Source organism: Vulpes lagopus, chromosome 13 (assembly GCF_018345385.1).
Source record: "Vulpes lagopus strain Blue_001 chromosome 13, ASM1834538v1, whole genome shotgun sequence".
NCBI classification, from domain to species: Eukaryota; Metazoa; Chordata; class Mammalia; order Carnivora; family Canidae; genus Vulpes; species Vulpes lagopus.
In genome coordinates this window covers 47,492,952-47,507,724 of record NC_054836.1, presented here as the reverse complement: position 1 = coordinate 47,507,724, position 14,773 = coordinate 47,492,952, and the positions used below count along the sequence as shown (strand labels likewise).

The following is a 14,773-nucleotide window of genomic DNA, read 5'->3' as shown; positions in this document are numbered from 1 at the left end:
AATAGCCTAAAAGGGGTTCAAACTCACGGACTTGCCTGTTAAACAGAAAAAGCACTGACTGGGGAAATGGAACCATGGGGTTCAGATCTTTACTCTGTCACTTAGCTAATTTTCCTTGGGCAAGTGACCTAACTTCACTGGGCCACCATTCTATCATCCACAAGCCCAAAGAGTAATACCCACAAGCAGAAATGGAGTGAAGTGGCCAGCATGGAGTCGGGTCCAGTGCCTGGTGTTAAGAGGAAAAGAAAGGCTGCCCTAGAGCGTGGCAAGCCTCCACTTTCACACAACCCTGAAAGAGCTGAGCAACGCTGGGTTTGTAACAGGACATGAGCAATGTGGGGAGTTGGGATGAAAATTTTGCATGGTTCACTGACTGTTAACACAAAATAACAGACCCACTTTGCAGTAAGTGCTGTCACTGGCGACAGGGAGTGGAATTTTTCCCATGTGTAGCACTCTGCTCTAAGTTTGTGAATGTGGGGTAGTAAGAACAAAATATTTACCTTTTCCAGGGCCTCTCTGTCAAGTAGTTCCTGCACAGCTAGAAGCTTGATGCTGTAAGAAAAAAATTGAAACCACACTTGAAAACAAATCATTTCACGTCGCCAACCATCAGCCAAGTCACGGGAATAAAAATTTGACATGTCAGCCTGCATTTCTGCTTCATCCCATCTAAAGTAACCTTTGCTTTGAATTGAAATGACCATTTCAGAACTATTAAAACTGTTTCTAAATAGTACAAGTGGATTTCATCATAGGATCCAGAAATTTCACTTCTGGGCATATACCCTCGAAGAGTTGAAAATAGGGCCTGGAACAGAACTTGCACGCTTGTGTTCATAGCAGCATGAGTCACAACAGCCAAAAGGTGGAAACAACTACAATGGCCACCAACGGATGCAGGGATAAACAAAATGTGGTACATACATAAGATGGAATTATTATTCAGCTTAGAAAGAAGGAAGTCCTGGCATGTGCTACAACACAGAGGAAGCCTGAGGACCGTATGCCAAATGCAACAAGCCAGACACAAAAGGACGAATATTGCACGATTCTACTTCTATCAGGTACCTCTAGCATAGTCGAGTTCAGAGACAGAAAGTAGAAGCGTGGCTGCCAGGGGCCGGGGGCGAGTGGAGCGGGGGCCTGCTGTGTAGTGGGTACAGGGTTTCAGTTGGCGATGGCCAAAAGGTTCTGGAGATCGATGCTGGTCACGGCTGCACATCAGTGTGAATGTACTTAATGCCACTTAGCTCTATGCTCGTAAGTGGCTCAAATAGCAAATTTTACGTTATGCACATTTCACTGTAAAAAGTTTTTCAGGGGATCCCTGGGTGGCTCAGCGGTTTAGCCCCTGTCTTCGGCCCAGGGCGTGATCCTGGAGACCCGGGATCGAGTCCCACATCGGGCTCCCTGCATGGAGCCTGCTTCTCCCTCTGCCTGTGTCTCTGCCTCTCTCTCTCTCTCTCTCTCTCTCTCTGTCTCTCATGAATAAATAAATGAAATAAAATAAAAAAGTTTTTCATGTAAGGGATCTGAACTAATTCAGAGGAAGAAAAAGAAGAAAACAGTGGCCCCTGTTCAGGATGAACCTTCCCTTGACAATAACAAGCCGAGCGCTACGATCCCTGCTTACGTGGACGGCCTGCTCCGCCGTTCGCTGCACACTGGCCGTGCCCGACCGTGTGCACGTAACCGAGGGCGCACAGGACCAGGGCATGGTCCCTGCCCGGGGCTCGCCGCCTCCTGGAGGCCACAGAGCACGAGGCAGGGTGCCCAGGGCACGGGCCAAGATGCGCAGGGTGGCCCGGCGCTGGCGGGGGACAGGGAAGGCTTCCTGGAGGAGGGGCTGGGCTAGCCCCGCCTGGGGACAGGGCGACCCACAGAAGGCCAGCGGCAGAGGTGAGGGCACCGAGCGGAGAGCAGGGGTGTGGAGTGGACACAGCCCACCGGTTTCCACGTTAGGGGCCGGAGCCCGGACCGTGCTCAGCAACTGAGATGGGAATTCAGAAGCGGATGCAGGACACGCCGCTTCCGAAGCGCTTGTGGACACGAGGCTGGACTCCCCAGCGCCTGGGAGGAGCCTGGGGCGCCCTGAGGAGCAGGTCAGGGGCCGGTGGTGCCCGACGCTCCCTCTCCGCAGAGCCACTCGTGCATGGTCACCGGCCTCCGCGCTCCACCCCGCCGGGGTTCTCTGGGCCCCTCACCTGTACCACGAGCCTCCCTCGAAACGGGTTAGGCTCACAAGAAGGTTCACTTGAGTTGACAGAACTCCTCGTAACCTCTCCGAATAAGCAAGCACATCCAACCAAATGCAACGGCTCACACACCAGCAACTCTAGGACGTGCAAGGGAAGTCTTGCAGCTTACGAGACCCTGCCACTAGCCCCCCCAATTCAGCAACTCTCCGAGAGGGGCATCCCCTCTGCTCCGACCACACCGGCTCTCCTTCATCTCTCGGACCTCGGTGTAGTTGCTGGTCTGGCGTGGGTCCTGCCCAAGATCTTTACAGCACCGGCCTGCTGTGGCACTCCAGGCCCACCGGGAACGCCACGTCCTCCAGGCAGCCTTCTCTGGACACTGAGGTCAAGCAGCACCCCTGATCATCACGTTGTATTTTCTTCAGTGCACTTGCTAATAGTCCCCCAAAGCATTTACGTGTTGGGGTTCTTTGGCCTGTCTCTTCCCAAACAGCAAGGAAGCTCCTGGCGGCTGAGGGTTGGAGGGTCTTCTCACCATTGCACTCGCAGTGTCTACAACTGGCACACGGAAAGCACCCAATGAACATTTCCTACCGACTGGCAGGGCCCAGTCCATATTAGAGCTGGCCCAATCCAGCTTGGATCACCAGCCGGGCCTCAGTTTCTCCCTCTGAAAAAGACTGCCTTCAAAAAGATGACCGTGCATGTTTCCCCTTGGCGACAGGCACTAGAGGCATCTGTGCAAATGCCTGCTATTAACAGGTTGTGCCCGGTGGCCGGTCAAAGCTCCTGGCCTCTCCTCAGCACATTCTGATTCCCCATACACGAATCTAAATTCCAGGCCACCGATTTGGATGGCGACTTACGTGCTAAGTGAGGGGTTTTCCATTGGAGCTCGAGTTTCAGAAGCTTAAATTGCTTCTGAAATAACCCCCGGAACATAGTTCTACCAGAGGACGTTTTTTCAGCAGTCTCTTGTTCCCGCCCCTGTCCGTGGCCTTGAAGTCAGATTCAAGGGATCGGATAGCAGACATCAACCAGATCAGAGGAAAGGTTTAAACACAGTTAAGATATTCAACTCTCTTTTTAGCCCTGCTTGCAAAGATATTACATGCACGCCACCACAGAACATGAGCTGAAAACCAACAGGGCCAGGCGCTAAGGGAAAATGAAATTAAGACAACATCAGTTGACTCTCATTTAAGTCAAAGCCTGAAGGATGCCACCCCCTGCTCTGACTTGCCCCTGGAACAGGACGTGGCAAACCACCCGCGCCTAGTGCCGCTCTCCAACCCTCTCCACCTCTCTCCGTGAACTTTGCTCCCATTTAACTTAGACACAGGTTTGGAATCCTTCTCAACACTCCAATGAGACCCAACCAATCTACTGAAGCGGGCACGTGAGATTAAACTCGTTTAACATCTGCCCTAAAACTGGGACGCCTGGGTGGCTCAGCGGTTAAGCGTCTGCCTTCAGCCTGGGGCGTGATCCTGGAGTTCCAGGATCGAGTCCCACGTCGGGCTCCCTGCACAGAGCCTGCTTCTCTCTCTCTCTCTCTCTCTCTCTCTCTCTCTCTCTGTCTCTCATGAATAAATAAAATCTTTAAAATAAAGGGACGCCTGGCTGGCTCAGCGGCTGAGCACCTGCCCCTGGCTCAGGGTGTAATCTGCAGTTTCAGGATCGAGACCCACATCAGGCTCCCTATGTGGAGCCTGCTTCTCTCTCTGCCTCTCTGTCTTTCATGAATGAATAAATAAATTAAAAAATCTGCTCTAAAACCAATACTGAACAGTATTAACACATGGGGGGGCGGTTTCAGGGAAAAAAGAAACAGGAGCATTCCCACACTACTAAAATGCAGCAATGCAAGATGAGATTGCTTTAGGGGCAGGGGGAGAAAGGGAGAAAGGGTGGAAAGGAGATGAAAAGACATTCAAATCTGTAGGGCTGGAGTTTCAAAATGGAAACAATGCATGTCAATAAGAAGTTACTGCTACAGCTGCTTGTACTGTTGGATTTCTTCTGGGAGCTGTGGGGTTTTTTCCCTTCCTTAGAGCTGTAGCCTTTAAGAACATATGAGATGTTTCCTGTTATATAACTACCCTAATGTTATTTCCTCCCTTATTGGAAACGTTCCAATTTGGGAGTATTTATTTCAGAATTTATGGTATCAGATTCTTTTCATCTGATACAGATAGTCCCTGGGATGAAATGTCACTTGCTGCAAACCCCTTTACCAAATCCTCCAACTGACACCTCTCATCTCTTACCCTTACCTCTCAGTGTCAGCTTTGCTCCTCCTTCCTTCACTCCTTCCTCCTCCTCTCCTTCCTCCCTTTCCTCCTTCTGTCCTTTTATAAATTCCACGAATGTATATTGAACACCTCCTATAGTTCAGGAACTGCCAGGCATCTGGGTGTCCGAGATGAGCACATAGCGTCCCTGCCCTCAAGGAGGCGAGGCTTCTGCTGGGGCATGTGCCCGGGAAGGTGTATCTGAGACCTTCCTGGGTTCTGTGGACTGGCAAAGCTGGACTCCAGAGTGCATATCTTTATGGTGAGGCCCGGGGCTTGGTCACCATCCTCTGAAAACAGCAGAGGTCCCATCAGATGGAAGTGACAATGACAAGCAATTCCTTTTTCAGCACTCTGCTGAGAACAGAGGCAAATAGTAACACAAAGGCAGCTGGTAGCGGTGTTTTACTTAGAAAAATGACAACTTTAGGGGCAAATTCTGAAGTCAAAGTGGACAACACTTGGATAGACCTAGGAGGCATGCGATTAATGTTTGCCTGAGTTACAAGGAGGTAAGCTGGTTGAGGGCAGAGGTCTTATTCAGCTGGATGGAGCCTGGTACAGCAAGGTCTGCCAAGGAATTAGAGGGGGCGATGGGGAGAGTGCCAGGCAGACACTGAAAGCAGGGAAGAAACGCAGCAAAGTTGAAAAGACAGAAGCTGGAGGGCTTCCCTGCAGGCTGGGGTGGCTTAGAGCTGCAGACTGAACCTTCATGGTCCCCGAAAAGGCAGAGAAGAGGCAGATAAGAGGCAGACAGCTCTACGGGTGCTGCAAAAACACTCAAAGGCCAAACTCCCAACTATGCAGAAACTCACGCGGCCAGACCAGATGGATGGCCTAAAGGGGCACCAGAGGCAAGAATTCACTCCAGCTCCCTCCCTCTCAGGATTCTGGCACTGAGTTTACCCTGCATTCATGAAGTGACACATTATAGTGCATGAGACATAGCAGCATTTGGTAAATGCACAAAGGATGTATATATACCATGGAGCCATCCACTCACCACATGGATAAAATATTTAAGGGCTATATATTATGCACCAGGCACTACTGGGTACTGGGAATGGGGGGGGATGAGCAAACACAGCCTCTGCCTTCAAACTTCTGAGTCTAATGGAGGAACCTGCAATGTGCATCAGCTACAAGATGCACTCTCAAGAGGCAAACACAGGGTGCCATGAGGTCCTTTGGAAGGGCATTACACAAAGCTGGCAGGTTCCCTGAGAAGTGACTTCAAGGTTGAGGCCTATGGGCTTCAGCAAGGCAGAGCTATGGAGTGGGAGAAAGCAGGAGCAAAGGAACCAGGGGGTAGAGCAAACATGACCCCCCCCTCCACCGCCCTGCCACCAGAGACTGAAGGTAGACCAGGGACCACAGGGGTATCTGGAGGGTGGGGTAGGTGCTGAAAGATGATTCTGTAGAAAAATAAGTGGGGCTAGGCCTGCTTAGAAGGTTTGGTAAGCCATATTAAGGAGTTTGGACTGTACCTCAAAGGCACGGGGTAGCTAGTGATGAGTTAGGGCAGTGATGTCGTAGAGGCCCAAGATACAGAAGATGCCCACAAAAGGTATAAAATAGCTCTGGTGTGAATGGTTTGGGGTGGGGTAGGAGTAGGGGACAAGAGTGGAGTCAGTGAGACCCAAGTTCTGCACCCAGCATACCCGCCCAAACCGGGAGCCAGGCAAGTGAGGGAGGCGTTCCCACCTGTTCCCATCTTTGGCAGACAAGATCTGAATCTCAACAACAGCATAGGGGACACTCCAGGCACCTTCCAGCGAGGGACAGGGGGCTCAAGAGCACAATTTGGAGAGAAGATGGAGTCACACCCAGCAGCAGCCATAGACAATGATGACCTTCTATCCATATGTCCCCATGCAGGACATGGAGGCCACTTAGGACATTTCACAGAAGTCGAATTCAGAAACTCGGGCAACCCAGTTAATCCAAATGCTTGTCCCTTCTCCTTGAAGGAAGGCTCCACATCAACTTCCCCTGAAGAAAGTAAGGAAGAGTTCTCTCTTGATCATCACATTTTTGAAGATGCCATGGATCTTAGATACAGACTTGTTTTCCCTAATGCTATATTTTCTTCCACCATTGGCTCGGGGCTGGGAAAACACAGCCCCCGGATGTCAGTGAGCACACAGGCCTCAGAGGGAAGGCAGGCTCCCCGGGAAGGCGCTGCTTCTCTCAGACATGTCCTCTTCAGCATCTCACCCCATTGCTGCCAAACACACACTGGCCATCTCGTCCTTCCTTCCCAAAGCCAAGCGCTGACCAGTACAACACCAGCACTGGAACAATCTACATGGAATTCACGCTGGCAGGTTAGAAAAAAACTAGTGTGCTAAGCAGTGAGCAGGAAACTCCTCTTATGACAATCCCATGGTTTTTGTTCTATTCAGGTTTTCAACTGCTTGAATCAATTACGGTAATTTCCATGTCTTAGAAATTTCTTAGAAAATTGTCCAGACCATTCAGATTTTCAAACTTTGAGCACAGAATGATGCTAGTGATCACTTTATTTATTTATTTTTTTTTTAATTTTTTATTTATTTATGATAGTCACAGAGAGAGAGAGAGAGGCAGAGACACAGGCGGAGGGAGAAGCAGGCTCCATGCACCGGGAGCCTGATGTGGGATTCGATCCCGGGTCTCCAGGATCGCGCCCTGGGCCAAAGGCAGGCGCCAAACCGCTGCGCCACCCAGGGATCCCGCTAGTGATCACTTTTAACTTAAAAAACAACATCTGCTTCTGTGGTTATATCCTCTTCCTCTTTCTTTAACATGTATAGATATTTTTCTCATTTAAAAAATTAGGTTTGTGAGGAATCAGTCTACCTCATTGGTCTTCTGAAAAAATTGGTCCAGGATTTATCAAGTCAACCTTTTTTTTTTTTTTCTAATTAAGTAGGTCAAAATTTACCTTCATTAATTCCTTTCTACAAGTTTCCATTGTTTTCTTGAGTTTCTCTATTTACCTCTTGAGTCAGGTATTCATTATTCAGATTTCTTATTTATAAAGCCATGAATTTTTTTCTATGAGAATATACATCCTTGTTTCAAGTTTCATTGCGTAGCCTTTTTGCTTCCTACCACCAAGTCTGAAATTGCTAATTTGATCTCTTATCAGAGTCCACGGTTCTTTGGATTATATTTTTCTATCTCTAAGTAATTGCGTTTTAAATTGTATCATTTTGTATTTTCTATAATTCTAATGCACTAAAGTTAAAGGAAGTACTCTGTATATTTTCTGTTTTTTTTTTTTTAATTTATTGATGGTCTTTTTGGATCTATTGGTGGTCTTTTTTATGATGCTTTTCTACTTCCCAGGGTTTGAGTAGTTCTAGAAATTTTGGGGGGGATCTCCAGTGTGTACCTTTAAGTTTTCATATTTTTAAAATTTATTTATTCATGAGAGACACAGAAAGAAGGCAGAGACATGGGCGGAAGAAGAAGCAAGCTCCTTGCAGGAACCTGATGCAGGACTTGATCCCAGGACCCGGGATCACGCCCTGAACCAAAGGGAGATGCTCAACTGAGCAGGAACCTGATGCAGGACTTGATCCCAGGACCCGGGATCACGCTCTGAACCAAAGGGAGATGCTCAACTGTTGAGCCACCCTTAGGCGTCCCTAAGTTTTCATATTAATGTAGGGGATTAGGGAAGGGGTCTGCAGTCAGTCTGCAGTTCAAACTGTACTACCTACTGCTTGCAGGACCTAAAGGAAGTTTAAGAATAGCAGGTGGGAGGCAGGGATCTGGTATCCACCCTGTGACCTTGACCAGAGATGGCACAAGGGAAGTACGTAGCACCTTGCTTAGCTCAGAGTAAACCACCGTCAATGGTGGATATCGGCACTAATATTATTCGGGGTCTTTATTTAGCTATTAACACTTTTCTAAAGATCAGAAAAGAAGAAAGAAACAACTTTTGTGCTACCAACCTATTTCCAGACAAGCAGCACAACAAACCTTTACCTCCTGTTCCCTTTTGATTTCCATTAACAATACCCTACAGTTTAGATCCAGAGTACAGTCACGTTGTGATTCCATTCTATAGCTGGTCTTAAGAACAATTTCTGGCACTCTTATTTGCTTGATTACCAAACTTAAAATAATAATTGCTTTCTAGTTCTACTGATTCCAGGGCTTGTGCTACCACCACCACCACCATCACTACCACTACTACTTCTTCTTTTTCTTCTCCTCTTCCTCTTCCTCCTCCCCCTCTTCTTCCTTTTACAAAGAGAATGGGAAGAGGGGCAGGGGGAGAGATCTCCAGCAGACTCCCTACTGAACGTGGAGCCCAACATGGGGCTCAATCACATGACCTGAACTAAGACCAAGAGTCGGATGCTTAACCAACTGAGCCACCCAGGCACCCCTATGCTACCTTTTCTTGAGCTGTATTTTTTTTAATATCTTGAACTTCTACAATATATCTTTAAAGTAAACCTTAAAATAAGGAACATGTTCATATGTTTTCCTAAGCCCTCACCTGTCTGAGAATGTCCTTCTTATTGGCTTCGTACACAATGGACAACTCAGCTGAGTATGAAATTGTTGGGTTACAACATAGCCCCCAAAACTTTATAGATGGTTTGCCAAATTACTTGAAAATCAGAAGATGTTTTAACGTGTCATATTTCCAGATTCCACGTAAGGAGGAGTGATACCAGATAACATATCTGAATTAAAGACAAGACAACAGAAAACTCCCAGGTGTTCTAATATTCTGACAGTTTCCATAGACATAGACTCTCTGTTACAGAGAACAAGTCAAAAGTCAACCTGATTTTTGTTACCCTTCCTCTACTTGGATTTTTGTGAATTTCCCCCCGTTTGGCCTTGTTATTCTCTATGTTTCCCAGGCTATGCCCAGACGTGGACCTCTTTTCCCTAATAGTGTTCAGAACATGGTGAGCAAGTACTCATACCCAATCTCTCTGCAGCTCAGGGAGGTAGCTGATGCTGGATCACTGATCCTAGTAATCACCAACACCAATAACCTGGACATAGGCAGTTAGTTCTGTCTTCCATATCTGTAAACTTGTCTCTTATTTTTCTCTTTCTTCCTTGTATTTTCTGGAACCATTTCTTTTTCTTTCTTTTTTTTTTTTCCAGAACCATTTCTCAAAGTTTTTGTTTTTTTTTTTTTTTTTCCCTTCCCCTTCATTCACATCACTGATTTGCTTTCTCATAGTGTTAATGTTAGTTTTCTGGGGCTGCTCTAACAAATTGTTGGTAACTTAACACAGTACATATTTACTCTCTCACTGTTCTGGAGGCTAGAAACCTCAAATCAGTATCACTAGGCAAAAATCAAGGTGTTCAAACAGCCACACTCCCTCTGGAGGCTCTAGAGGGGAATGTGTTCTTTGCCTCTTCCAGCTTCCAGTGGCTGCCAGCATCCCGTGACATGTCTCAGTCTCCTTGATCACAATGCTTTCTCTTCTATCAAATCTCCCCCTGCTTGTCTTATAAGGATACCTGTGACTGCACTTAAGACAATTCAGTATAGTCTCCCCATCTTTCAAGATGCTTAACTTAACCAATTACATCTGCAAAGTCTTTTTTTACCATGTACCGTCACATTATTTATAAGTTCTAGGAATTAGGCTATGGATATCTTCTGGGAGCCATTTTTCAGCCTACCACACATAAATACTCTTTATACTCCTGCTAATTTGGGTTCTAGTTCTGTTGTTGAATTTTGTTTCCTCAAAACCTTTCTTTATTCACTGAATCTCTTTTTAAAATTTTATTTCTGTGGTCTTTTCTTATCAACCCATCCTTTCCTTATGTTTTTCTGTCCCTGTTCCAGAGAGGACATATCTTTTTGTAATATGCTGAGGATGTCACACATTTCCCCCAAATTCTATTTGTGACCTGCTATAGATGATTTTCTGGGGCTTCAGAAGCCACTGACTTTACTTTGTTCTGCAGGACTTTTCCATGAACTCTTTTTTGTCTTATTCATCCTTAAATAAGGAAAAGTTTGTACTGACCAGTGGTTGATTTTCAACAGATATTATGAGCAGACTGACAATGGTTCTGTTTTCTGCTCACCTGGATCAAGGATGGATCTCCTTCTCAGACCTGCTATGGGAGGGGACTGGCTGAGGGCATAGCTTCCAGCCAACTCAGAAGCTTTACTCTAGTGAGGTTTGCCTCTTCCTCAGAGACTCTCAGTCAATTCATGAGAGAAAGCATCCTGTTTCCCAACATGTGCAGCTGCCAGGGCACCCTGCTTGTAACACTTTGCTTTTGGGGAGTAGATTTACTAGAATGCGCTGAAACCATGCCAGTTTCCCCCTATTTCCCATCTGGTTATAGTCTGATGTTTTCTTTCTCAACTTGGCAATGGGGGAAAAACCCAAAGAGATGGCTCTACGATGAAGAGCCCACGTCCAAGGCTCGTAGCTGAGGATAGAAAAGAAAGACTAACCAGCTGGAATTTGCTTCAAGTATGTGAGTCAGGAACTAATGATGAAAAAGGTGTAAATTGCTTTCTCACTGTTTTCCAGGCAGGGGATGACAGGGGTGGTAGTGAGGTGGGGTCTCCTCTTGGGGACCCTTTGTGTCATGAGCAACATCCTGGGTAGGCTCCCCAAGCCCAGTGCTTTCCACCTCCTCATTGCCCCAGTTGATATCTCCAAGATTCCACCACTGGTCATTCCTTCTTTTTGTTATTTTTCTACATCATCATGGGTACCTGAGCTGAACTTTCCAGAGATGGGGTCTCTGAAGGGCAGGATAATGTCTAATCTCTTGCTTTTGGCAATTGGCTTGTTCAGTAAATAGAGACTGGCTCTTCCTCAAACTGCAGCACTCTTCATCTTCCATGTGGGGAAAAGTATCCAAAAGAGAATCCATCTCCCTCTGTTAGATCTAGCTTCAGGGCTCCCATGGCTTCAAGCCCCAGGGCTGCTGATCACCTGGAGGGGACTCACAGGGTGGAATCAGGGTAGCACCCTCTGGAAATCTCTTCAAGCACAAACCAGTCACATGGCCAGAAGTGAGGAAGCCTGATTTTTTTTAAAGATGTTTTTTATTTATTCATGAGACACAGAGACAGAGGCAAAGACAGAGGAAGAAGCAGGCTCCCTATGGGGAGCCTGTTGCAGGACTCGATCTCAGGACCCTAGGATCATGTCCTGAACTGAAGGCAGATGGTCAACCACTGAGCCACCCAGGTGCCCCAGGAAGCCTGATTTTAACTGAAGACAGCTGAAGATGATCAGACCCAGGCCTGGACAAGCTAACAGTGGAAGTGAGGCCAGCTCCCAACTGGAGACTGGGAATCACTTTTCTGCACCTGCACTTTTGTTCTCAGCAGCAAACTGCCTACGTAATGCCACTTTTTAGAAGGCTGAACCATTTAACCTAATCTAAGGTCTGGGGCCCCACAGGAAATCCCATTAGAAAGTTAATAGCATGGTTTAACTGCAGGAGATAAAGCTATATACAGTAGACTGGGCAATTTTATTCTGGGAGTTTGGAAGAAAACTGGGAGTTTGGAAGAAAAGACCCAGGAACAGACTGACAAGTAGGGAGAACCAATGAGCAGGAGAAAGAGGATGCCATTAACAGAGTGTCTTCCAGACATCAGGTACTGCACTGAGCCTTTTGTACTTTCACCTCAGTTTCTCCTCATAGACACAGCTATAACGAACTACAGACTCCAAAGCTAAAGAATATTCAGGGATTGATTTGATGATTTGTACGCTACAATCATTTTGATTGTACAAATTGATCAATTTGTACGCTAAATTTCTTTTATTCCTGGCTTTGGGAGAGTTTACTCTCTGCTGAAGAGGAAAGGATTTCAAGTCCTATTTTATAGCTTCAGAGAGATTCAGTGTCTTGTGAAAAACCCACATGAGGGCAGGGAACTGCACCCAGGTCTGTATGATTTAAAAGCACTCACCCCTTTTTACTCATGCAACAAATATTCACTGAGCACCTACTATGTGCCAGGTGTATGGAACCAGAGAAAAAGCAATGAACAGAACAAAATCTTTACTTTCATGCAGCTTCCATTTTGCCAAGGGGTAGGGAAGAGTGGTCTGCTGGCTTATGTTTAACCACCGCCCTAGGGAAGTGGGGACCAGCTCCAGCACACCACTGGTGAGGAGTGATCTGCAACAAACCAGTATTTCTATTATATTTATTACAAATGGAATACGTAATAAATTATGTGATTATGTAATGTGCCTAGTGGTGATGAGTTTATAAAAGTTAAAGCAGGGTAAAGGAGTAGTAAGTGGCCAGTGTGCTGTGAAGAAGTCAGGAACACTTATCCCATGAGATGACAATGGATCAGAGACTGGATTTTCTCATCTGTAAAATCCAGATAATGATTCTATTTAATAAGGTCATCATAAGGATTCAATGAAATGGGACTTATTGTAGAATACTGCCTTCTAGTATATAGCAGGTACTCAATAAATGATGGCTATTAATATTTATCTTAATCGATATGGAGACGACCTGGTACACAATTCTCATCTTCCTTAGAACTGATAAGAATATAAAGCTTTCATTCCTAAAAACCAAATTGGTATTTTAGCCACTGAAGTTCTAAATGATTGATCAACAACCTGGAAATGTTTCTATAAACATGGAATTGCTAAGTTCAGATTTCATAATGCCAGGCCTTCTAACACTGGGGTTACCACTTGCAGTGTCATTATTATTAGTGAATAATTTGATTAAATTCTTTAATTACTAGCACTTTAATTTCAGATCAGTCCATACCACTGTCCCTCAAAGAAGTACAAAGAATGCTATAACTCTTCTGGAGCTGAGTAGACCATTGTTTTGTTCTCCTTCATCCTCTAAACTGAAAAAAAAAAAGATACACAGATAAATAAGCAAAACATGCACCTCAGAATTGGTTCTTAAACTCGTTCAAAGCTGTACCATTCATACAGAATGCAAGCCTCTTTACAAAAACGTTAAGACTAGAACCGCCCCAAAGATAAAACTATAAAAAATGTTGAAAAGAAATTAAGTATCAAGTTATTTTAAACTGAAGGGTGAAACTCTTCTGTTAAACTGAGAAAAATTATCAACTACTTTTATTATTTCTTTAAGAATTGAGGTACAGCTATAGGTTCATTATCAGGGGAGAGGATTAAAAGAGAGGGAAAGACCTGTCTTCTCAGTCTGCCATCTGCAATGCACAGAGCTAGATGCCCCACAAACACCCCCATTTTGTCTGCCCATCACAAAGGCCTGGCATCATTAGCTCTGCTTTAGAGAGGACAATAGTGGGGCTATGCCACATAGCAAGAGCGAAGTCATCATTCAATCCCTGATTGGCACCTCTTGATTCCATTCCAAATTCCCACCCTGGTGTCACATCCAATGGCGGAACCTTAGAACTTGGATGAGGTTCTTGGTCATTCTTAATCCAAGTGGTTATGATAAGATGTAGGCTCAGAGATCCCTAAACCAAAGGGGCTCTCAAATTGGTACTATGCCTTCTCTAATCCAAGTGAACTGGGGACTTCCTGGAACTCATACCTTTCTCCCCTTAATTTTTTTCAACACAATTCCACCCAAGAAGAGCTATCTGCCCAATACAAATCATAAAATGCTGCAGATACCATCTACAGATAATTTTTCCTTCAGGAAGAAATACCTCTCACCACACTCCTCCCCAATGGGCTCTTCCTAAGTCCTCTGGTTGTTCCTTGGCTTTTGTTGGGGGAGGTAAAATAAGTAACCAGATCAAATAAGTTTTTCAAATAACTATGTACTGTGGGGACAGTGACCACTCTATCCTGCATGACCTCACCTGGTAAGGGGTAAGGACTATAGCTGACCCTGTTCCCCTCTACATTTCCACTTTCCTAGGGTCTTTCCTAGCATTTCCTTCAGAACTATGTGGGATGTACTTCAAGGGATGATCTTGTCTTATCTTTCTGTTTTCTCTTTCCATTCACAAAGCTTCCTTCCAACATTTTAATCTCTTGCATATATGTATTTCCTTACATGCATCAAATTCTGTGAGAATGGAAGTAAGCAACACACACACGCGCGCGCACTGTTGTTTTTTAAATAAGTGCTGGCCAGTTACCATGTTGATGATTATGGGTTTGGGTATTTTTTTGGTCCCTACCCTTTTTATAATTTTGGGATTCATGGGGGATTCCTTGTTACCTAGTCTTTCCTGTAAATGTCCATAAGTTTAGGTTTTGCCAACTAGTTGCTCTTTTTGCTCCTGATATTTTCATTACGAAAATTTTCAAACCTTCAGGAAAA

The 14,773-nt window shown here is 45.5% G+C and overlaps 1 protein-coding gene across 3 annotated transcripts in view; it reads right to left on the bottom strand.

The window, feature by feature from the left end:
* The window catches only part of EEPD1 (endonuclease/exonuclease/phosphatase family domain containing 1), a 131,563-nt gene that overhangs the window by 38,512 nt on the left and 78,278 nt on the right, over positions 1–14,773 (bottom strand). For all 3 annotated transcript variants that reach the window (XM_041727472.1, XM_041727470.1, XM_041727471.1), the window contains exon 3: positions 507–558. In XM_041727472.1, the coding sequence (XP_041583406.1) occupies positions 507–558 (52 nt within the window). The remainder of the gene's footprint in view (positions 1–506; positions 559–14,773) is intronic.